The sequence below is a fragment of the Zootoca vivipara genome, chromosome 14 (genome assembly GCF_963506605.1).
Source record: "Zootoca vivipara chromosome 14, rZooViv1.1, whole genome shotgun sequence".
NCBI lineage: Eukaryota > Metazoa > Chordata > Lepidosauria > Squamata > Lacertidae > Zootoca > Zootoca vivipara.
Genome location: NC_083289.1, coordinates 45,414,962 through 45,438,581, shown reverse-complemented (window position 1 = coordinate 45,438,581; position 23,620 = coordinate 45,414,962). Strand labels below are relative to the sequence as shown.

The 23,620-nt window shown below is 47.0% G+C and overlaps 1 protein-coding gene across 2 annotated transcripts in view; it reads right to left on the bottom strand.

Moving 5' to 3' along the window:
- TXNDC11 (thioredoxin domain containing 11) overlaps positions 1 to 23,620 on the bottom strand; it is a 41,700-nt gene that overhangs the window by 4,973 nt on the left and 13,107 nt on the right. For both annotated transcript variants that reach the window (XM_035130815.2, XM_035130816.2), the window contains 6 exons: positions 15,961 to 16,073; positions 12,328 to 12,528; positions 7,876 to 8,635; positions 5,429 to 5,577; positions 4,558 to 4,667; positions 1,281 to 1,361 (listed from right to left, as the gene is read on the bottom strand). In XM_035130815.2, the coding sequence (XP_034986706.2) occupies positions 1,281 to 1,361; positions 4,558 to 4,667; positions 5,429 to 5,577; positions 7,876 to 8,635; positions 12,328 to 12,528; positions 15,961 to 16,073 (1,414 nt within the window). The remainder of the gene's footprint in view (positions 1 to 1,280; positions 1,362 to 4,557; positions 4,668 to 5,428; positions 5,578 to 7,875; positions 8,636 to 12,327; positions 12,529 to 15,960; positions 16,074 to 23,620) is intronic.

The following is a 23,620-nucleotide window of genomic DNA, read 5'->3' as shown; positions in this document are numbered from 1 at the left end:
CTCTTGGGGTGTATATGAGCAATAGCAAATGACATTGTCAGCTGCACCTTAGATGCAAGGCACAAACTACCACTAAGAAGTTGGGAGTGGGGGAAATCCAAAACAACCACAAGCACAGACAAGGAAGGGGACCTGTGGCTAACTACATTCTTTCTCTTCCAAGGCAATAAAAGCAACAACAAAAAAATAGATTAACTTGTCATTGAACTAGAGTCAGCCTTCCCCGCCCACCTGGAACACTCCAGATTACAGAGCAGGGAAGGGCGCACGAGCAGCATGTCTATTTTTGCTCGCAGAACAAGGGGATAGCAGCGGGTTTTTGATCCTGCCGCCGAAACTGCAGCCTTTGCTCAGAAATCCTCCGGGGAAAATAAAAATAGCGGCTAAAAGGCTGAGAGGGCCCTGCTCCAGACCTCCCCTCTGCTATGACAAGGTACCCTCAGGCAGCTGCTGAGTCTCTGACATGGCTCTACCCTCTGGGCAGAGCGAAGAGAAGATAATACTGACCTACTTTGCAAGGGTGGTGGTGATGATAAGGCCGTCTGGAATAAGGTCAACGGAGCTTCCTGCAATCTTAGTGGCTGAGCGCCAGGAGGAAAGCGGCGGTGATGGAAATGGAGCCGCCTCAATTAGACTGGTTTGTTGCCTGTTTCAGGTTATGTATTGCAGAAATTTAAGCCCAGCCTTTGCAAATGATTGCTATCTGGTAGAGGCCTACATGGAGTGAGCTTGGTGTTTTGTTTTTCCACTGAGCAAGGACTTCTAAGCAGGATCTGCTGAGAATTGGCACGAGGCCCGCCTCCCTGAATGGAAAGTTAACACAGCATGCCTGTGGAAAGCCAAGAGAAGCCTTGACTGCTCTATTCTTTTTACAGCCGGGGAGGTTTGGGGCGGGGGATGCAATCTGTGCCCCATGGGCTGCATGCAGGCCTAATTTTTGAAAGCCCTTTGCAAGTGATTGGTTCAGACCAGTGGTGGCTGGTGCCCGCTGGGCGGAAGGCAGCAGAGAGATCAACAACAGGTGGAGCCAATGAAAGGCAGAGTCAACTAATTCTTCTTGTCCACTCAGCTACCTCCCTGCTGAGTTCTACAAGGGGGACTCCAAAGAGGAAGCTGGCAGGCAATGGCAACCCCTAGGCAGCCTCCATTGGCAAGCCACTGGTCAGGGTGGAGAGAGGAGGAGGACAGAAGAGAGTGTCCCTGCTTTAAGGCAACTGTCGATATAGATGATCCATTTTAACCTCAAAACACAGAAGAAAGAACCAGAAAAGGAAATTTACCGATCATGAGGGAAAAACAGAATGGTGGGTAGGCGGTCGGTCATGAATTCCCAAGGAAGGTCGTTCTGAGAAACATCAATCCTGTTACGAGAGCAAAACAAATACAAACACACTGATTATACAGGCCATAAACTCAGTGGCAGAGCACATACTTAAGCATGAGTATCATGCTCATCACATTGTCTTCCTGCATTGCCATTTTAACGTTCTGCTCCTGCAAGTATTTCTGCAGTGCAGAGAAGGGAAAGGCTAGAAGGAAGAGCCCTCAGAGCAGTGTCATACAGAGATGCAGCAGGTGACGCCTCCTATGAGCAGGGGCTTCGGGGCTCACCGGAACCTCTTGTCATTGATTCTATTCTTGGAAACAGAGAAGTTTGACTATGGTACGTGACCTTTGTTTTGACAGGGGAAGCCCCTCTCTACTGGCAAACTTCAAGATGCCAGTCACCCCCAAACTTCGGCCCTCCAGATGTTTTGGACTACAATTCCCATCATCCCTGACCGCTGGTCCTGTTAGCTAGGGATCATGGGAGTTGTAGGCCAAAACATCTGGAGGGTCGCAGTTTGGGGATGCCTGCCTTAAGGCATCTCTGTGTTAATTGGTTCCAAATTTACTCACTTGCCAACTGGTTATTAAGGATAAACGGTGCTCCATGCACCTTGAGAAGCCTTTGAAGATCTTAGGCCAGCTGCTAAGTGCCTTAAGGTGATGGTCTCTAAGGTGTATACACTTTTGCTGAATATTAAGTATGGGGATGGCTGCTGGCATGGGAATCTGATCCTGGCCGTCCAATTCCAGAAACTCAATAGTCTGGCATGTGGTCTAGAGTTTATCTGTCAGCTACTCAGCACTCATTAAAGATGCTATGCTCAAACTGAGCCACCCCTGGCATTGGACACCAGGCGAGCTCATTTACATTACCTCTAACCTGTCCCCGCTTCACTAGAGGGAATATGAGACGTGGGTTTTATCTATGGTGGGTGTGTTTGGAAGTCTGAGACTCTTGGCTCTGCATTTTTTTTCTATACTTGGCTAATTAGACAAACGATTCTGCTTGGCGTTCCCCTCCATCTTTTCTCAGGAGACATTATTCCCCAGATACTGCAAACCATTAGTAATGATATGCTTAGTAGTGGTCAGAGTGGAAACTGGAAGGAAGTGGGCAATCTTTCTGTTAAAACTTGGTATGAGACGGTCTGGCAATTAGCACTTGATGATAAGCTTACTCAAGAATGCAGGGAAGCCAAGGGAGTGGCTCTGATGGATATTTTTGTTCAAACTTGGTACCTGCTCATCTGTTACACAAGGGGTGGGGAACGCCCCACCCCCACCCCGGTCACAACTTTCTGCAGGGGTATTCCTGCAACCTCATTGCCAGAAGAGGGTATAATACTACACTGCACTATGGTGACATTGCAGTTTCTCATTTTTGTTGTTTCTTTTCTTGTTTAATTATGGGTTTTCTATAAGCAGTTAGCAAGTCAATAAAACAAAATATGGATTCAGTTCTCATGGCACACATTACTAGTCTAAAATAACGAATGCAGTACACACGGCCAACAATCATCACCAGAAGAGTCAGAAAGATTAAAGATACTATGGAAACTAGGGGAAGAGATTTAACTTCAAGCTACGAAAAGATGGAATATGCTTCCTTCAAGGGCAAGCAAGGGAGGAGTCTTGGATGCAGATCTAAAGTTTGAGAAAGCAAAAATAAATGAGTAAAATAAGAGAAGAGAGAGATGGCCTTGTTATTTATCTTGGAAATAAGGTGGGTGAACAAGCAAAACTTGCCAGGTGGGGTGGGGGTTTGCAGATCACGCATTTAATTAACTGTTGAGCAGTCTCTTCAAAGGGCAGAGCTTAAAATATACATCTGTATAATCTGCCCAGCAATTGTCCTTGAGTCATGCTGATGCATCTCTCTCTCTCTCTCTCTCTCTCTCTCTCTCTCTCTCTCTCTCTCTCTCTCTCACACACACACACACACACACACACACACACACACACACACACACACAGAGAGAGAGAGTCAAGCCTTGAGAGCTACTCCAGAAGACAAGAATCCCAGGGCCACCCTAAATGCAAGCTCTCATACATGGAGACAATTGAACCAACTAAGAGTGAATTACCAACAACCTTTTTAGTATCAGAGTGATTTCATAGAGCAGGCTGTATAGAAGAGAAGGAAATGTGTGCAGGCCGCACAGGAAATAGGCCGATCTTCACAGTGGCTGACAGAAACTGACCAAACACGGTCCAAGGTGCCCAGGCAGCCTGGACTTTTTGCACCAGAAACTACTCTTCTTCCAACCCTCACCTGGAACAGACCAAGACCACCTGCTTGACCACAACATGTTCCAATTAGTGATTTGTTCAAGGCCTTGGGCACGTTTCTCCAAAGCTTGGCTTGTTTTCCACTGCTCTTGGCTCTGTAACTTAGGAAGGATCTGGGTCAGGGTGACCAAAGAAGCAAGGCTGCTGGGTTCAGGCATAGTGCCAATCTGTAGTTACAACAAGCCATGGTTTCTAAGCCAATGAATCGAGGTTTGCTGACAAAAAACAAGCCAACTATGGTAAGTCTGGTGGGCTGCATTTGCATGTTCAAACAGACCACATCTGTCTAAGCACATCATGACTTAGTATTATGTGTGAATCAATTCAAATGCCAGCTTTTCTCATTAAATTATCATTATTTGTGGGGCAGTTTCCTCTAGTTCAGCATCAGCATTTGAGCTTAAGCCTCTTGCCCCCACTTGCATGTGCCCAGTTCTTCCCTTTATAAAAAACTGGGGATGTTACTCAGCTTAACTGGGGTCTTGTGTTTTATGTTTGGCTTCCAGATAAAAAGCTAGAGGAGGACAGCTGTAGTATTTTCTTTCTTCTCATGGATGTGTTACATTCTGCAGCTTCGGTTTTTTGTACAGGCAGTGGCTTGGTAAACCCCCAAAAGCAGATGGGGCCGATGGAGGACTTCCCCAAACCCTGCCTAGCTCCACATACCCACTAAAGACTCTCAGAATAAAACACAATCCCCTAACCTGGACAGCTGATCAAGACATGGAAAGTCTGGGTTACACTTTGACTAAGAGCACAGACCAGTCTTTCCCAACCTGGTGCCCTCCAGATGTTTTGGACTAAAGCTCCCATCGTCCCCAGGCTAGAGTTGATGGGAGTTGCAGCCTTAAACACCTGGAAGGTGCCAAGTTGGGGGAGGCTGGCATACATAGTCCCAAGAGTAACTTAATGTAATGGAAAGAGGGGAGATAAACTCACCTCGCCACAAGGAAGTTATCAGCAGGCAGGATCCGAGCGAGCTGGATGAAGATGTGATTGAGAGACATGCAGAAGCCACACCAAGGAGCATAGTAGACCAGCAAAATGTCCTGAGTTTGATGAAGGGAAGATTAGATGTTGTCGTTTTCTTTCACCGTGGCACCCCACCTCCCGACATTTTTGTTAATGCCAATAGGCTATGTTTACAACAGCCCCTTTCTGGTTTTCTATGTGTGGACACAAATGCAGAAGGGAACTCCCCACTCCAACTCGCAGAGAAAAGTTAAGTTGGATGGGGGGGGGAATAACCTTTTAGGGCTGGGGTCAGCAACCTTTTTCAGCCATGGGCCGGTCCACTGTCCCTCAGACCATATGGTGGGCCGGACTATATTTTGAAAAAAAATATATGAACGAATTCCTATGTCCCACAAATAACCCAGAGATGCATTTTAAATAAAAGCACACATTCTACTCATGTAAAAACACCAGACAGGCCCCACAAATAACCCAGAGATGCATTTTTAAATAAAAGCACACATTCTACTCATGTAAAAATAAGCAGTCTGCGGGCCAGATTGAGAAGGCAATTGGGTGCATCTGGCCTTAGGTTCCTACCCCTGTTTTAGGGCCTCTCAGGCTACCTCTGTTGTGGACCTAGAGCGGGGACCTGGGGCAGCTAAGCTAAGTAAGCCTTTCTTTGCACCATGCCAGGTCAGATGAGATGGAAGTCATTTTCCAATTGCGTTTTAGGACATCATCAAGATGTGGCTGTTACTCCCCAGGGCATGGCCATGTCGTTCAGATGCAAAACACAGAATCAGCCACGGAGGCAAGCAGAGGCAACCGACCGCTGGAGCCTAGAGAGCCTTACCTTTTCGCTCTTCAACGTGACCTCATGGAAAGTATCGGTGAAAATTTCTCTAAGGACATGTTGAGATCGAATGCGGCTGGGCCTCCTGTTGCCAACAAGGTGCCTTTTTAAAGGACTGTACAAAACACTGTAGTTTTGAATGAAGATTTCTAAAAAAATAAAAGAGTCAACGTTCAGGAGGTTATTTTGAGCTTCTAGGCATGACAATGTAACATGGAAGCAAGATTTAGGTCTGAGAAGTATCTTGGCAGGAGGTCGCAGCAAAAAACAGAAATATCCCCCTCAACTGTTGTTAGGGTGGTGTTATATTTTGGGTTTCCATACGCATGGAATGTGGCATTAGGGTGAGTACCCTCAGAATCTGAGTTTAACGACAACAACAAACCTAAGTATCTAGTCCTTAGGTTGTCATGCAAAACATGTCCAACACGTAGAAAAATCTAAAGAGGTCAGAAAGGTACTGAGCACTGCACAGCACCTCCCTGAATCCATTTGCATGGATTGTTCAAATCAAGCTAGAATTCTGCTGAACTATCTTACTCAACTTGCAGGGTTCGGCTTCTTTTTGTCAAAAAATTCCGCTTCTGCCTCAAAAAACCCAATAGCGTGTCTTCTATTATCAAGCAGTTTCAAGGGGGTGGGAGCATTAAGTGTGTGCGAGTCTCTAGGGCAGGCATAGGCAAACTCTGGCCCTCCAGATATTTGGGACTACAATTCCCATCACCCTTGACCACTGGTCCTGTTACCTAGCGATGATGGGAATTGTAGTCCCAAACATCTGGAGGGCTGGAGTTTGCCTATGCCTGTTCTAGGGTGAGCAGAGAACTGCATCTGATAGGGAAATCTCTTGTCGCGTCCGAGCATGCCCTTGGGTGTATTGCACAATACACGGTAACAGCAGGGGCTCCTAAAAGTCAAGCATACTGTTGGCAACGTAAGCTGTAATTTAGGAACAGATTTCTATCCCGCCTTCCTGTCCGGGGTTGGGAACCCCTCACCCCACCCCTACGAGGCATCTAGTACAATAAAAGGAAGTGGTGCAACGCAACAGATTTTCTGAAAGGCAACATTTCATGCAATGTTAAGAGCAGCCAAAACAGTGATGGCCAAACTTGACCCTCCAGCTGTTTTGGGACTACAACTCCCATCATCCCTAGCTAACAGGACCAGTGGTCAGGGATGATGGGAACTGTAGTCCCAAAAAAGAGCTGGAGCGCCAAGTTTGGCCATCACTGAGCCAAAATAAAAGCACAAGAGAGATGGACAGTAACTGCTGTGCATTGCACCAATGAGAAAAGAACTAAGTGGACCCTCCTGAAGCAATGAGTTCCAGAGCCTCAGCACCAACGCCAGGAAGGGCCTCCTCCCTTGTATGTCCACCCATCAGGAAGTGAGACTCAGAGTAGGGTGGACAACCTGTTGGCCTCCAGATGTTGCTGGACCCTCATGATCCCTTTCAATTCTATGATTCTATAACACCAGGAGTGGGGGGCGGGACGGACGGACAAGTTTCCCATCCCTGCCGCTGCCCTTTCCAGCCCTGGTTTAGCAGGCTGCATGCCTCTTTGGCTATTAAGGCACCCTCTTCACGGGGTCTGCTTCACATGCCTGGCTGTTCTGAGAAATCAGAACAGCCTTGGCAGTGATGTTGGCCAAATATAAGTTTGAAGAGCAAGAAAAGTATATCCTCCAGCAGGAAGGGAGGACCTCTATGTGTCGAGATTCCTGCATTGCAGGGTGTTGGACTAGAAGCCAGGTGCCAATATTACCGTATTTTCCTGTGTACCCTGTTTTTGGGAACTCCAAATTAAGAAAATGGGGGGAGATTGTCAAGAGTACATTGTAGAGTTGTTAAGCTTTTTTGGGAGGATTGCCTAGACTTGTTGAGCTTTTTTTGGGGGGGGGGGAGATTTCCAACAGTTGGGGAAAGGCCGCCAACCGCCCGCCCAATTGCCACAAGGGCAGCCAATCGACAACAGCCATTGCCACAGCCACCAATCAAAAGCCCAAGAGCTGCTGACAATCTCCTGCTCGCGGCTGCAACCAATCGCCCGCCCACCCTCTGCACTATCTGTGTATAAGATGACCCCCAATTTCTAACATAATTTTTAAAGGAAAAAAACCTTGACTTATACACGGAAATATACGGTACTTGCTTTTCTGTGCTAGACCAAAAAGCAAATAAAATAGAGGTCTTTTATAGTACTTCTAACATACTTCTAAGAATCACTGATTTCATCTTTTACTCGTGGTTTTATATATCTGATGCCTTTTAAAAACCGTTAAAAGCGTCCTGGAATCAAATCTTGATGACCAGTAATGTTAAAAACGAAGTAGGAGAGGTCAAACAGAATTCATTTTAAATCAGTAGTCTAATTTCCCTGCAAACTTGGGTCGTGCTTTTAGCTGCACCCAAATTTTGAACTAATGAGGTGGTCGTACTGTACCTAGGTTGGATTTCAGCAGGGCCTGGTCCTGATCCAGGATATAGTGTGTCTCTTCCTTGAGGTCCACAATGGCAGCAAACTCCTTCACTGGAGTAGACCTTGATGCTCCCAGCCTCTCCGCGTACAACCAGAAGAGATTTGAATCCAGCAGGTATAGGTTCAAGGTCTTGTTAGTCCTACAACTCAAGCCAGTCACATAAGTGTCGCAGAGGGCATTTTCCGGGATAAGACCACTCCTGTCCTCAATGTGAGGAATAGAGCTTTGGGGATCGTCTTTCCATCTCTTCCCATGGGAAGCAAGAGCCACTTCCTCGGAGCCGGCGAAGCCCAGCGGGGTCCCGCTCACTGTCCTGCAGCACGCGGTGTAGTAGCTGAAAGGGCTGTAAAAGCTGAGAAAGTTGCTGCACAAGGAAACCGTCTTGGACATCACTTGGAAAAAGGTCCGCTCCTTGAGGTAGAACGAGTCCAAGGCTGCTTCTATCTCCAGGAAGTTGCAGTGCAGGCTGCCCAGGCGGCTGGGCCTGACCCCGACCGTCTGGTTGATGCACAGCTCGCAGACATTGTGGGTCCGGGTGATAGAGTGCCACTGGGGAGGAAGCACGACTGTGTTGCAGCAAGGGGACTTGGCGATGGAGATGGCTTCGGCCAGAGGGAGGCGGATGCTAGCCGCTGAGGATGCTCCTCCTTGCAAATGCTCAGCATCCGCTTCCCCTGCATGGCTTCTGTTGCAGTTCTTGTATTCCAAAGCCAATTCCGAGATCTAGGAGGAGAGAAGAAAGCCGTATGGACATTACTCCTCATCTTACCAGGCCACCATTATAATATCAGGAGGAGGGAGGAAACCAAAGAAAACTGGCAAAGTTATCACCCTTTCCCTCTCAGTTTGTCCCTGGAAAAAACCCTGTGTGCTGCCATATTCTAGAATACACTCAAACTTCCCCACGGTTCTATGTTACAAGCCTCACAACACCCCATTATTCTCTCCATGGCTGTGCCTTCAATATCAATATTTACAAATTCTTGTAAATATTTACAAATATTTACAAATTCTTGGAAAGCATCCAAGGAATCTCAGTATTTGAAAACCACAGACTTTGAGCAATCTCTGCAACAATGCAGAGTTATTCACTCAAAGGCTGCTCTGCTTCAAATTTCGAGCACCACCTCAGCCCAGAAGCAGAAGGCAGGACACACTTTGGGAAGAGTAAATAGAATCAGCTGACCCAGGCAAGTGAGCTAACGTGTATATTACAGGCAAAGTTCCAGAACTGCCCGCTCCAAAAGTAGTTTTAGGACTACTTAAATAATTAGCCACCTGACCCATTTAAGTGTTTGTGTGTGTGTGGTTTTTTAAAAAAGAAATAAGGGAATATTGAATTCCAGGGCTGAGCTGAAGAACAGTCACACAGAGACCACAAAAAATCTCTCTGCCCTTCAGGTTACAATGCATAGTGATTTCTGTCTATTTCTCTGAGCTTGTCAGTTCCAAAGCTGTTCGATCCTGCTTGTTTTTAAAGGTTTGTTGTTAAAAAGAAAAAATACAGGCAAAGACCCAAAGAGCTCCTTTAGGCATGCCCAATGGGGTCTTTGCCCTGCATACTTGAACATCAGACCACCCTTTCCATCCTGAGCGGCTGCTACCTGGGAGGAGGGCTGTTGGCGAAATGCAAGCCCCAATGAATGATGATGTGATGCACGTCTCTTTGCTCACTCTCAATCCCACGCAAGAGGTGCTGCCGCTGTGCCACGAGGCAAGGGCTGGGTGATGCGCAAGCAGCATGTTGCCACATGCTGCTCCGTTTGAGAACGAGAAAGCAAAAGGAAGATATGGGGTGGTGTCTCTTACAGCATTTAGTTTGGCCCAGATGAAGCCAGTGCTGTGAAACAAGGAGGGATGGCGGAGCAACAATTCCAAGACGGCCTGTGCAGAGAGATGTGCAGGACCTTCTGAGCTGTGCTGGCAGAGATGCTGGAATGGAGAGTTTCTTGCCATGCGGCTGCCCGAGAAGCAAAGCTCTCCCCAAGCGGGAAGGAAAATCACAAAGCAACTCTTACTGTAAACAAATTACATAAGAGGCCCCCTGAAAGCGAAAGGAAGCTGTGCAAGGCAGCTGGAGTCATCTCTGGGCAGGAGAAGCACTTGGGCTTTTCAAGAACAGGATGAGGCCGGCGCAGGTTTTGTTTTTTTTTAAGTGGGTTTTTAAAAAAGTTTTAAAGGTGCTTATGTTACTCCCCACACTTGCATGTGGCAGGGAAGAGGAACTTGTGGCCCTCCAGAAGCTGAGGGACTCCTGCTCCCATCAGTCAGCCTGGCCCAAGCTGAGGGATGATGGGAAATGTAGGCCAACAACTATCTGGAGGGTCACCATCCTGGGGATACAGGGCAAAACATCGTCATAATGGATTTGATCACACGCGAGTCCTGTGAAATTATGTAAGCTTGCTGTGCATCTGAGGCAAGACAGGCAAAGATGCACATTTTCTGCTTGGTTTGTCAATAGCTTCTCACCTGGAGGGAGCTACGTCTGCCTCCAAGCAACCCAGGAAGGCAGTCTGTTCCTTTGCTTGTTCGTTCCAGGCTGTTGATTGTGCCAGAATTGATTTTTGGAGCTGTTTGAGGGCAGACTGGCTAATAACTATTCTGCTTACACCCCACCTTTCCTCCAAAGAGCTCAAGGTGCCTCAATTAAAAAGCACACACAGAGACAGGAACACACAACTGTCCTCACTTTGCCCTGCTTATGCCAAGGCCGCATCAGGACCTCCAGAAGATAGGCAGGCCGTTATCTCTAAGCTGCCCTGACAGCTTCATTCCTCTCTCCCTTAGTTCAGAAAGCCAATTAAACCAACTTCAGCATCAGCAACGCTTAAGGCAGCACAGGAGTGAGCAGAGAGGGAAATGGAAGCAAGGAATGCATGAGACCTTGTTCCGATTCTGAGGCTGACCTGCTGTGAGTTCTTTGCAAACCCGTTAACCTTTCCTTCCCTGCCTCCCAAAACAACACGCTTATTGCTCTTCCTTTGCTCTGCAAGAGGGCAACGTGAAGGAATTTGCTTTGGGGACAACCAACGTTATTAAATGTCCGTGGGCCAAAATCGCTCGACTTCTCTGAAGGTGATAAGCAGTGGCTTACCTTCGACCACAGCAAAGCAAAGAAAAACTTGTGTCTGTGTTGAAGTTCACCAATACCCCAAGTGTATTTAATTTGGTTTCCCTCTGCTAAAAGAGAACAGTCTCTCTCCTCCAGATAAAGCCTTGCCCAGAATCTCCTACACCTATTTCATAGGGATACCCTCGCCCACAAACACCAATGCCTTCTTTTGCAGGTTAGCCCCACTGAGAAAAACACGACTTTCCCTCCAGCTACATTTAGAGAGATCACCTATCAGAGCAAGGACTGGTTCAGAGCACCATCTGAGCTCCCTGGAACCAGGGGCCTGAAGCTCGCACCAAGTCCCATTTTCTGCCTGAGCAAGCCTACCTACATATGAGCAAATGATACCCCAGTGACTCTGTCATTGCACATGAACCTTCAGAGCTGCCTTGTGCCGAGTCAGGCAAGGCATCTCTCGAGCCCAGTCTTGCCTCTTCTGATGCACAGTAGCACATTGGCACTATAAACAGCTAAGCATCACTCCCATCACTTGACCCTTTTAAACAGGAGGTGCATCTTAAATGCAATCTCCCACCCCACTCCATTCTATCCATCAAAAGCTTATTGGTGGGGGAGGCACTTCTAGCTTTGCAGACTGACAAAAAAGAAAGCACTTCTTCACACAATTAAATTATGGAATTTGCTCCCACCTTACCTTCCAAGTCCCGGACTGCAGAATCTGGGACCGGCAGCCGTGTGACACTGGAAGTTGCGTCGATGTAACTTCCGGTGTCGCTTTGCCTTTCTATGGGCACCAATAATGGCCGCTGCTGGCGTCGAAAGTCGCTTGTACGCATGTCAGGAAGTGCGTCGATGCAACTTCCGGTGTCGCTCTGCCCATCTATGGGCACCAAAAATGGCCGCCGCCGACACCAGAAGTCGCGTCTATGCACTTCCGGACATGCGTAGATGCGACTTTTGAAGCCGGCGGCGGCCATTTTTTGTGCCCATAGAAGGGCAAATTGAAAAGAAAAAAAATGGCTGCCGGCAGGAGAAAATAATTGAGAAAACCGGGAGACGAAGTGATACGGGGGACCACCGGGAAAAGGTAAGTAAAATCGGGGTTTTCCCGGAGAAAACGGGGTACTTGGCAGCTATGGCTCCCACAAAAGGTAGTGAGAGTCATCAATTTAGGTGGCTTTAAAAGAGAATTAGCAAATTCACAGAAAAGGCTCTGAATAGCTACTAGCTGCGATGGCTACATTCTCCGAATGCTGTGGCCCCCCAGGTCCTGCTTTTGAATCTTCCATAGCTATCTGGCTGGACAATGATCCAGCAGGGTCCTTCTTACGCTCACCTCATCTACAAGGGGATGACTTTCTGCTAAGGGGTCGAATGGAAGAAACAGGAAGAGTGCCGGTCCCTTCTTCAGCTCGTTGTTCAGCAAAAGACTTTTCCCCCCATGGGGTCTCAGCCAGCGGATGAAGGTCTCGCGATTCTCCAGGGCCCACTTCCAAACATTTTCCGCTGTGTAGTTCATCGCTTCGTGTGGATAGAGCTGGAGAGAGGGAGAAGAGCACTCTCAGCATTTGTTATCAATCAGGGCAAGTTCAAAACTTGGCCACCCCTTAAGGAATGGCAGGCTGACAGGGACCCATCGCACAATTTGGTGGGAAAACGAGGCAGTTATGGACGGCACCCATTCCCACATCCTTTGTGGCTTAACTGTTTGGTCTTTGGCTGAAGACACTGGGAAAGCACCAGCGACGGACGCAGAACAAAGCTGAGCCAAGTCACCATGTAGGAAGCAGCCCTTGGGAGGACGTTCTTCCCCTATTGGCCACATACCCTGCTAGGCAATCTTCTGAGGGCCCACATGTCAGTGGTGTGTGGGGCCAGGAGCAAAAGTGGTTAGGACAATAAATATTGGTTCGCTCATACACTGCTCTCTATCTTGGCAAGCCAGGAGCATTATCAGGGTTCAAAAGCACACTCTAGCTGGGCAGATATCCTCAGGGAGAGTGCAAAGCAGGTTCGATGAGAGGTGTGACCAAGGGCCATACAGAGAGGGCTGCATTCAGCCCCTGGGCCTGAGGTTCCTCATCCCTTGTATTGTATGACTCAAGAAATTGGTAGGAAGTAAAGCTGCTTATGTCTGATGCCCAGCTGCAGAGTGGAAAGAGCAGGCAGAACTGTTCCCCCCACTCAGAGATACATTTTTGGTTTTGCTGAATTCATTCCTAAGATTGGAAGGAGGGCAAATCTTGCGCCGGGACTGCCATCTTTTATCTGCTCGGCAAAAACATGTTTACCCATCCAGGGATTTTGGCAGATTTTAGTTTCGGCAAATGTCAATCTGTTACACGATTCTTTTATCTGCTCCTTTTACCATTGCTCGTGTTTTATTCTATTGATTTAATAAATGTATAGAAATGTTTTAATGTTTTGGGGAGAAATGACGCGGACTGTGCATTTGGATATTGTGCCGTCTGTGTATGAATCTATATATGAAGGGACCATTTTCTCAAGGCATGATTTAGGATACTCTTTCAACCACGCAGGCTTTGAAGCCACTGGAATGTCTCTGCATGTTGTTAATGTGATCCTGAAGACACGGTAAAGTTCCGTTTTCTTAGTCTGCATGTGATGCTTCGGTGTTGCTTTACTGAAAAAGATGCTTTGAATGCACTTGGGTGGGCTTGCTTCTGAGAGGTTGGATTTAAGAGCCCACATCCTTGGAATCAGCAGGCCTCCCTCTATTTTATAAATTTTATGTTAGCGTGGATCATCCTTCCCACCCAGCCCAGCTTGAGCAAGCCTGGAGATAAAGGAGAGAGGACGAAAGGCTGGGGAGCAAAACACACTCAAGGAGTTTGCTCATGACACACAAACATTTCTGCAACATGGGATTTTGCTTACCTGAAATTAAAGGCGGGGGGGGGGGGGTGGAGGGGAGAGAAAACTACACACACACACATATAGTGCTGTACCATCTTCCAGATGGTTCATTAAATTATTTGGCATAAAAGGAGAAAACTGTCTCAGTAGCTCCAAACACGAAACAAATGCTGACCTTGGCCACTGTTACATAAGTCAGCTAATTTCCTTTATTAGACTCTACCTCTCTCCCCCCCCCGCCCCCTCCACACACTTGGTTTTTGGATTACCCATTGTTCTGAGCCCTGGAGCATCTGCCTACCAATGCAACCCCAGATAACTGCATATGTGCCTGACTGCTGCACCTCTGCTTTATAAGATGGCCCTGCTCTGCAACCCCCTTGAGTGGTTTGGCTTGGCTGGAATCGATTCTTGAATGCTGATAATGTCTCTTACTTGCCTGAATGTAGGATGGAGATATGTGTGTGCACGCGCATCATCACCATTGTTAACAACAACAACAACAACAACAACAACAACAACATGCCTTTCACCCTTACAACAATTAAAATAAACATGTTAAAATTACAGAAATAAACTACGCCAAAATGGCGAAATTGACCGGGAAAATCAGAAACCAGGAAGAGAAGAACTTTAAGAAGTTATGGGAAAATTTTTACAATGTATTTAAGAGAACACTGTAAACAACTAAAAACTTTGGCAGAATTTGAATAATGCTTGTAATGTACTAAAAACTATGGTAAAAACGAATTATTTTTAAAAATAGAGGGGGGAAGTGAAGCAGTTGAAAAAGATTGATAATAGTAACCATTTTCAATGGCAGAGGGGAGTTGAAGGATTCAGGGAAATCTAAATGATGATTAAACATGTTTAATGTTTGAATTTAAATTTGCACTGTAAAACTCAATAAAAAAAGATCTGAAATTATTTTTTTACAGAAATAAGGTGGGTCTGAAAAATATACATTTCAGATGTCAAAAGCCAGAGTAAAGGACTGGGTCCTCAGCATTTGCCAGGAGCTGTCTAAGGAAGGAGCCAGGCGTACCTCTGTGGCAAGACAGTTCCACAACTTAGGGGCCAACACAGAGAAGGTCCTCTCCCAAGGTTCCACCCTCCAAGCTTCTGAAGGCTGTGGAACAAGCAAGAGGGACCCCTCTGCCATCTTTGCACCTGAGAGGATCTGTAGGGAGGGAGGCAGTTGTTCAGGAATTTGGGGGCTGAGTTATTTAGGGCTTTAAACACTAATGTGAGCACCTTAAATTGGGCCCGGAAACGAACTGGCAACCAGTGCAGCTGTTTTAAAACAGGGGTTACCGTATTTTTTGCTCCATAAGACCATAAGACGCACCTAGTTTTTTTAGAGGAGGAAAGGCCAGTTTTTTTGGAGATCAGCTCACTGTTGTGCAGCTTCTTTTGCAAAGGGGGAAACCCCATTTTTTTAGGAATCAGCTCACTGTTGTGCAGCTTCTTTTGCAAAGGGGAAAAGCCCCTTTTTTGAGGATCAGCTCAAAGTTGTTGAGCTTACTTTGCAAAGGGAAAAATCCTGTTTTTATGGGGTTTAACTCACAGTTCTGCAGCTTCTTTAGGAAAGGAAGGGGAGCCGTTTCTGCAGTTTCCAAACAGATAATCTAATAAGCCAGTCACATGTCGCTGGGGCAACAAACAGCCTCCACCTGCAGAACATTCAGCAATGGGGGCCTGGGCAAGTGGGCGGGGCCAGAAAGGGACCCAGTGATCGACCACACACTCGCACCATAAGACGCACAGACATTTATCTTTACTTTTTAAGAGGGGGGAAGTGCGTCTTATGGAGCGAAAACTACAGTATATGAGAGCTAAAGGAAGTCCTGGCCAGTAATCCTGCTGCTGCATTTTAGACATAGATTCTTCTAACTTTTGCTTGGCTAGAATGGAGCCTGGTGTACAAAGGTAAGAGTTACATCCACAGCTCCCCTCACTTTTGCAGCTGGCCCCGCCCACCATTAGAATGTGGCCCCCAGAAGGTTGCACACTAGTAACTGTGGGCTAAAATAGGCTCCCCAGTCCCGCTGCAGGCGACGCAGGTGTGCAAACGTGAAAATGCACTACTCACAAGAGAAGCGTTCACATGTCTGTGCAAGTAGACGCTGCCTGAGCTGGTCAGTGGGACTTCCTTCGCGATCAGCTTGTCTGTGATCACTCCGAAGTGGATCGTTCCAAGGTAATCTGAAAGCACATGTTACAAGCCTTGAGGAAAGAAAGGAAACAGGCCCAGCTGCCATAACTACACAGCCTCCTTTCTCCAGAAGCCGTGCCAAGGCATGCTGCTGGAAGAGAAGGCTCTGAAAAACAAACAAGTGTACACACACAGCTCAGCTTCCCTGCCGTTTTACACAGGAAATACAAGCAATATCCTTTTATTAATCCGCACTTTCCACCTGTGGGCATAATGCTTCAGGGTTGAAATTGTACCTCAACTTGCGTTTTAAGAAAAAGAACGATTATACAACAGGATTTCGGCTGAAAAACACACTGCAATACACACAAAATAATGAAATAAAAGATCCTCAATATGAGAAAACAAGAGAGGAGAGTTGGATCAGCACTTTTGGATTCTTTAGGCCAGTGTTTCCCAACCTTGTGCCTCCAGATGTTTTGAGGCTACGACTCCCATTATCCCTAGCTAGCAAGACCAGTGGTCAGGAATGATGGGAATTGTAGTCCGAAAACAGCTGGAGGCACAAGGTTGGGAAACACTGCTTTAGGCATTAAGAGGGGTGGGAACCTCCCAGAGTTGGAGTTTTCCTCCTTCGTTCTTCACATCCGGGATCTGAGGGAAGGGAAAGGGGTCTGTGACAACATTGAAGAGTAAAGCCCTCCTCAGAATTTATAAAAATAAGGTGTTAACAGGAGGGACTGACGCATGCGGTTTAAGACAAAGGCTCTCTCCACCACGTGCATGGCAGTGTCCTTTGTGGTGGTGATCTTGTTTCCAATGAGTCATGCGCTCAATGAGTTTCAACGAGGGGAAATATTGTGGGCGAAATTAAAAGGTGCCAATATGGCAAGCAGCCCACCAGCTCTGCTGTTCCAGAGGCTGTAAAGAAAAGCAAGCGGAACCCAGTCCCTTTCCACGTGCCACCAAATTGGTCCCTGTCACCCAGAGCTCTGCCCTGGCCCATCATTTAGAAATCGATGCGTGAGCAATTGCCCTCAAACAAAATGATGCTTAAGAGCATGGGTAGGCAAACGAAGGCCTGGGGGCCAGATCCGGCCCAATCGCCTTCTAAATCCGGCCTGCGGATGGTCCGGGAATCAGCATGTTTTTACATGAGTAGAATGTGGCCTTTTATTTAAAATGCATCTCTGGGTTATTTGTTGGGGCCTGCCTGGTGTTTTTACATGAGCAGAATGTGTGCTTTTATTTAAAATGCACCTCTGGGTTATTTGTAGGGCATAGGAATTCGTTCCATTTTTTTCCTCCAAAATATAGTTCGGCCCCCCACAAGGTCTGAGGGACAGTGGACCGGCCCCCTGCTGAAAAAGTTTGCTGACCCTTGCTTAAGAGCATCGCATTCATTCCCCAATGCTCTTCCTCTCCTCTCTCACCAAATACTTTTGCCTGCCTGGAAAGCGCCCTTGAACCCCTTAAGATATGAGTGTATAGAAACAAGCCTGCTGTACAAAGGGAACATTTACATCAATTGCTCCACCAACTTTTGCCTCTGGCCCCGCCTTTCCCTGGCATGTGGCCCTCGGAAGATTGCCCAGGTTGAAAAAGGATCCCTGGTCTGTAATCTCCAGGGTTTTCTTGGTGGGTAATTTTGGCGGTCAGCTCCTTTTAAAAGGAGGCTGCTGGACTTTAAACGATAGAAGCTTTCTAAGCAATTAGATGCTCCTTGGCTCAGGGGAGTGGGGGGAACGCAAGCCTTTTAATGTTTTTCACCATGTGGCTGATGAAACATCGCAGCAATTCCACATCAAGCCAGACAATAAACGGAAGCCTGCCCCACAGCAACCGCCTTTCTTATGAAGCAGTCCCACCCACCCCCACAAGAAATCCTTTCATATTCCTCAACGTGCAAAAAAATAATAATTCAGGTCACTTTAAAGCTTGGGGTGCGGAGGAGAGCACAAACACATCTCCGCTTTAAACAAAAACCAGCAGCCTTTAGAAATTCCAAATGGCTACAAGTTAGATCATGCATTACAACCACATTTTCTGCCGCCAGTGAGCATCTTTCAAAGAGCGCTGCTCCAGGTGATGTTGAGGATTTTTCCATGTGCATAAAATGGGCCTCACAGAGCTGCAAACTCAGCATGAAATGTGCCTAATTATCTGTTGCACTCAGTCCCAGAGAGGGCAAGACTCTATCCATTCACATTCTTTACAGGCCTGCAATCAAACATTTAAGCAGAAATGGGGCTGTGCCCCACAAGTGTCATGGATCCTCCTTCTTGGTTGGGCTGTCAGGGCTGGGCTACAAGGAACCACAAACTGCAAGGTGGTCAGTAGGCAAAACCAACCTGGGTCTCTACTTCCTAGAGGAGACCAAGAGATGGCAAAAGATGGGTTGCACTTAATAAGAAGTTGGCAAGAATGGTTTTGCTAAGAGTCTTGCGAAGCTGATCAGGAGAGCTTTATTATTATTATTATATGCAATGTCTTTCGTAACATTTTTACAAATCTGTTTCATTTGTTGAGACATTGGGAAGAAAGAGGGGGATAGAAGTAGATGGGGGGGTCAGGTGACGATGTTTCTATTTTACTTAATATATGGGGGGGGTTGTCAGCGTCGCTTGTGCAGGTTCTGTTGTTCCCTTGTGTTCCTTTGGTGGCGAGAGAGGTTGGGGTTGGCCTAGGGTATGGTTGTTCATTTGTGGTTGGCTGTAGTGGTCTTTGTTTTGTGTGTGAGTGGGGTGGGTGGGTGTTTTGGATCAGTTTAGCTATATTGATTTGTATGCTGTTGGTGGATTTTTGTCATTGTCTTGTTGTATGTGATAAAGGGGAGCCATACCGGGGTGAAGTCGTCTTCTTCTATTTGTCCCCGTGTCAGTTTCAGCTTATTGGTTACTTTTTCTAGTAGGGCTGTTTCCCATACTATTTGGTACCATTGGTCCATGCTTACTCCTGACAGGTCTTTCTAGTGTCTGGTTATGGTGCTTCTGGTTGCTGAGAGTAAGTAGGTTATGAGTTCTTTGTAGTGTACTTGGGTACTATTGTCTTGGAAAATGTTTAGTAAGGCCAATTCTGGGGTCATTTCTAATGTTTGCTTGGTTATTTTACTTATTTCCTGTATGGTTGTTGTCCAGAATAGTTGGATTTTGGGGCACTCCCACCACATGTGGAAATATGTGCCTGTTGGAGGGAGACAATAGTTCAGATGACAGGGGAACACCTGGCTTCAATTCTGTACAAAGGGAAGATGCACCTGAAATTGAGGTGGTGTTCCAGAAGCCTGCTACAGGGCAGGGAACTACAAGGAGGAAGAAGTTGGGAATGACTTGTGGTTTCAGTTGTCTCTATACTAATGCACAGAGTATGGGAAACAAATTCAGAGCTGTATTTGGTCCACACTAGCCTACGCACAGAGAGACTCACTTTCCAGCATGGAAATGGGCCCTACATTCTGAGAATCTCAATTTGCATTTAAAAAAAACAAAAGAAAAGAAAGCAGCAGGGTGGTTTTGAAATCATAATTGTTTGGAACTGTCTCATGTCCTCCTTACTCTCCTCTGAAAATCATTCCTACAGTGGGGGGGAGGGTGAGATGAGGACTATAGGAAGCAAACTAAACTGTGCATGCAGACACCTGGGAAACCCCCAGGAATCCTGTCTTGTTTGAAATTTAGAAGCCCTACTGCAGCCAGCAATGCTTCTGTATATGCTTACGACGGTTGCTTAACCTGCCAAGAGCAAGAGGCTTTAACCTGCTACAAGCACACATTACAAAGCTGGCAGGCTCACATTTCACTCTCCCTAACCAGTGTGGGACTCTATAATTAATGAAGCAATCAGAGAGAGTTTTGGCAACAAAGGAGGAATCGAATAAGCAGTTATTTGCTTTCCAGAAGATTACCTGGGGGGGGAGGGGTGCGGAAGGAAGGATGCACACTCTTACACGCACTCAAGGGTGCTGGTGACATCACTTTGGGAAAAGTCTGCACCTGAGGAATCTGAGCAGAGACAGCTGCCTACGGATCTGCTTTGCTACCAAGGAACAAGCATGGCCAACTGATCTGGGGAGTTTCCCCCAAAGAAGAGCATATTGGCAGCGAGGCATCAATCCATCTACCAAAGGCAACCAGGTGTCTCTCGATTGGCATTCTGCTGCCCCTTGTGGCCAGCCACTGAGAGAAGGCCCCACAGGTTGTCTTATCTGCCCAGGTTCCAGCCTGCCACCAAGCCAGCCTGGCAGTCTTGTGGGCTGCCTCTGGCTTGGCTGGCTGTAAATGTTTCCAAATCAAGCCTGGGTCTTTGCGCCTGAGCAAAGGCTCCCCCTTTGATGCTTTCAAAGTCAGAAGAGCCTTGCTAGATCAGAGGAAGGGTCCGTCTTGATGCTACAGATACTAGCCACTACCACCCCTGGAGACGTGCTATTTCTGGCTGAAGGAAAGGCATGGAGAAAGCTATGCATTCATTGGGTTCTGAATATTCACTACTCCACCCTGCAGCATTGAAGACCCCCTAAACAATGTAAGAATCTAAGAAGCGCCTACTGGACCATGGCAATGGCCCATCTAGTCTAGCATCCTGTTCTTACAGTGGTCAAACAGATGCCTGTGGTAAGCCTGAAAGCAGGACCTGAGCACAGGAGCCCTCTCCCCACCTGTGATTCCCAGCAACTGATATTCAGAGGCATTACCACCTCAGATAGTGGAACACAGTCATCATGGCTATTATCTAGAGAATCTGATTACCCAGGAAGCAAGTGTTCCCCTAACTCTGTTGCATGTTGAGTCAGGATGCAGCCCTAGGAAATGCAGAGTTATTTGAGGCCAGTTCCTTAGATTAAAGGAATTCAGTTCCTCACTTGTCCAAAATATCTAATTTAGAGTTTATTTTAAGTGCGCCACAACCCTATATTAATGACTCTTCTTTCTTTCAAGGCAATTTGGCACAGCTGCTTTGGAGAGCTGCAGGCATGGGCTCCATCTCTTAGCACACAGGTCAAGGCAGGAGTCAAACCCAAGGCTACTGCCACCAGGTACGATTTGGTGGGCTGGGGCTTTCGGCACAGTATCTGATGCATCCTTCTTTAATGCTCTCCTTTTCAAGAGCAAATGTCTTGCCCCTGTGTTTGCAGAAATAAAAATAAAAATGGATGAACCCCCACTTAAAGCTCCAAGATGGACAGCGCCTTTCCATCCTTCAGCTTTTCAGCGAAGCCAGTTCTACCCTTTTCTTTGCAAGTCATCAAGAGTTAAATAATCAAGTGTTGTATGTACATTTTTTAACATAATATTTGTGAAGAACTGGCTTAAGACAGTGGACCCTTCTCTCCCAACTCTTTGCCACAAAGATAAAAAAGGAGAATGCATAAGGAAGGGGGGGAAGGGAAATGTAGTATGCAGCTTGATTTCACCCTCCTTAGGACAGAAATACTAGTAGTAATAAGACTGCATAAAGGAGTTCATTGGGTTTTAGTTTGTTTGTTGGCCAAAGAAATGGCAAAAGAAACCAAGCCGAACTGGGGCCAAGATAAACAGCAAACGCAGATAAAGCAACTTGTTGACAGGATACAAAACCACGGAAACAGCATGTTGCAAGCGCGACCTCTGCTCTGCACTCAGAACATACATTTCAGCACTGAGTAGGAGGGCAGAGGGCCAGGACAAAAGGTTTGGATGCCCCAGATTGTCATTTAAAAAGCAAATTGCCCTTTCAGAATCTGGATGAGGTTGGGAAAGCGCTTCCTTTCCTAAAAGGCTCCTCCACTACCACTGGAGAACTTTAAGATTTCAGAGCACCAAGATGGCAGGATTTTTAATGCTTTGTGCCTGGACATGGAGGGCATGCCCTGCCCGCAACTGGTCTTCGGCAGGAGAGAGGGCGAGGCATAAAAGCAACCTGCAAACTTCTTCCTTTGCGTGTGCAATGGACTTTCGTAGTCCATGCGAATGCACAGAGCAAGCATTGAATTCAGAAGGGCTTGCTTGCAAGTGAAGAGCGTTTAGGACCAGACTTCCCGTCATATTGATGTGTGGCTGTCTCCTGAAAACATCCCCAAAGTGGTATAGACTGGGACGGGCTTAGTCTCCATCTGGGCAGGACCTCCATTCCACAGGACCAGTTTCTAGTATGTATGCTTAGGAATCCTGCAGCTACATCGTTCAAAGCCAAAGGACATGGCTGCAAGGAGCAGAATTTTGAGGAATGGTATAAACTGAAAGGCCATTTCACACATTACAGGGCAGTGGACCTGGGTTTTCCACAACGCACAACTCAGCAGATAGGTTTAGCCCAATCCCAGTTCCTCAGTGGATCTTTTTGATGCACAAAGCAGCAAACAGGTAACATGCATGAGTAAAACAGCTGAAAGCCACCAGGCCCCATGGTTTTCAGGAACTTTCCTGCCCCACAATTCTTCGACGTATAAGGCAGTTACAGTATTTTTCCATGTATAAGACACCCCCCCCTAGTTTTTTAAAACCCAAAATTAAGAAATTAAGTTGTTTAGCCTAGGGGGAGGGGGTCACCACGGCCAATCGCTCACCCGCCCATCACTCGCCGCAGCCACTGCCAATCACACACCTTACTGCAGTTGCCAATCGTCTGCTCACTCGCTGCCGCCAACAGCCCACCCACCCATCCAAACCACAGCTGATTGCCCGCATGCCTCGCCACAGCCGCGCATCACTAGCCCAATTGCCGCGGCCACAGCCAATCGAAAGAAAGCCTTGCCGCAGCCACCAATTACCCGCCCAATCGCCGCAGCCAATCTCCTGCTCGCTGCTGCCACCAATCGCCTGTCCCCACTCAGGGCCATCTTAATAATGTCGGGCGCCCTGGCACCGTGGTGCAGAGATGGCTCTGGCGCCCCCCCCCCCCGTTTCTCGCTGCAGCTGGTGGACGGGCGCAGCGCAGCGCCACCCTGGCGGCCCTGCGCCACCCAGCCTTCCCTTAGAGCCGGCCCTGTCCCCACTCTGCATTCACTATTCGTGTATAAGACAACCCCCAATTTTTGCCTTATTTTCCCCCCACAAAAACATTGTCTTATACACGGAAAATACGGTGTTTATAAGTGGAGAGATGAGAATAAAAGGCCAAGAGCTGGGTGGAATTAGTAGTAATATGGTCAGCTGGCAAATCTACTCCAGGCAGTACGATCAATACGTACTTTATTAGTGAGATAGTTCTTCCATTACTAGAATGTTTCATCTAATGCAGTAGGCTTGGCAAACGGCGCTCAATACTGATTTCAGTTCTCCCCCATCCTTGTAGTTTCACCACAGTGTACACTTTTACCTGGCACCAAACAATTCCTGCCAAGGTCTAACTGAGCTAATTGGGAGTATATATATAAAGAACGCTATTTCCCCAAAATAAGCCACCAGCCGAATTTTTTTTTTTTTTTTGCAATCCTGCCCTCTTCTCAGGAGGATGCAAGGTGGCTGTTCCTGTTGTCATGGAAACAACAAAAAGACGTCTCCTTTGGAACAGCAGTTCAACTCCTCCACATCAGTTGCTAAACTCTCTCCGTTGCAGAAAGAGAAGCCTTGAGATGAAGATTTGCATCTTGTGCCCATGTGTCCAGTGCTGTAAACCTCAA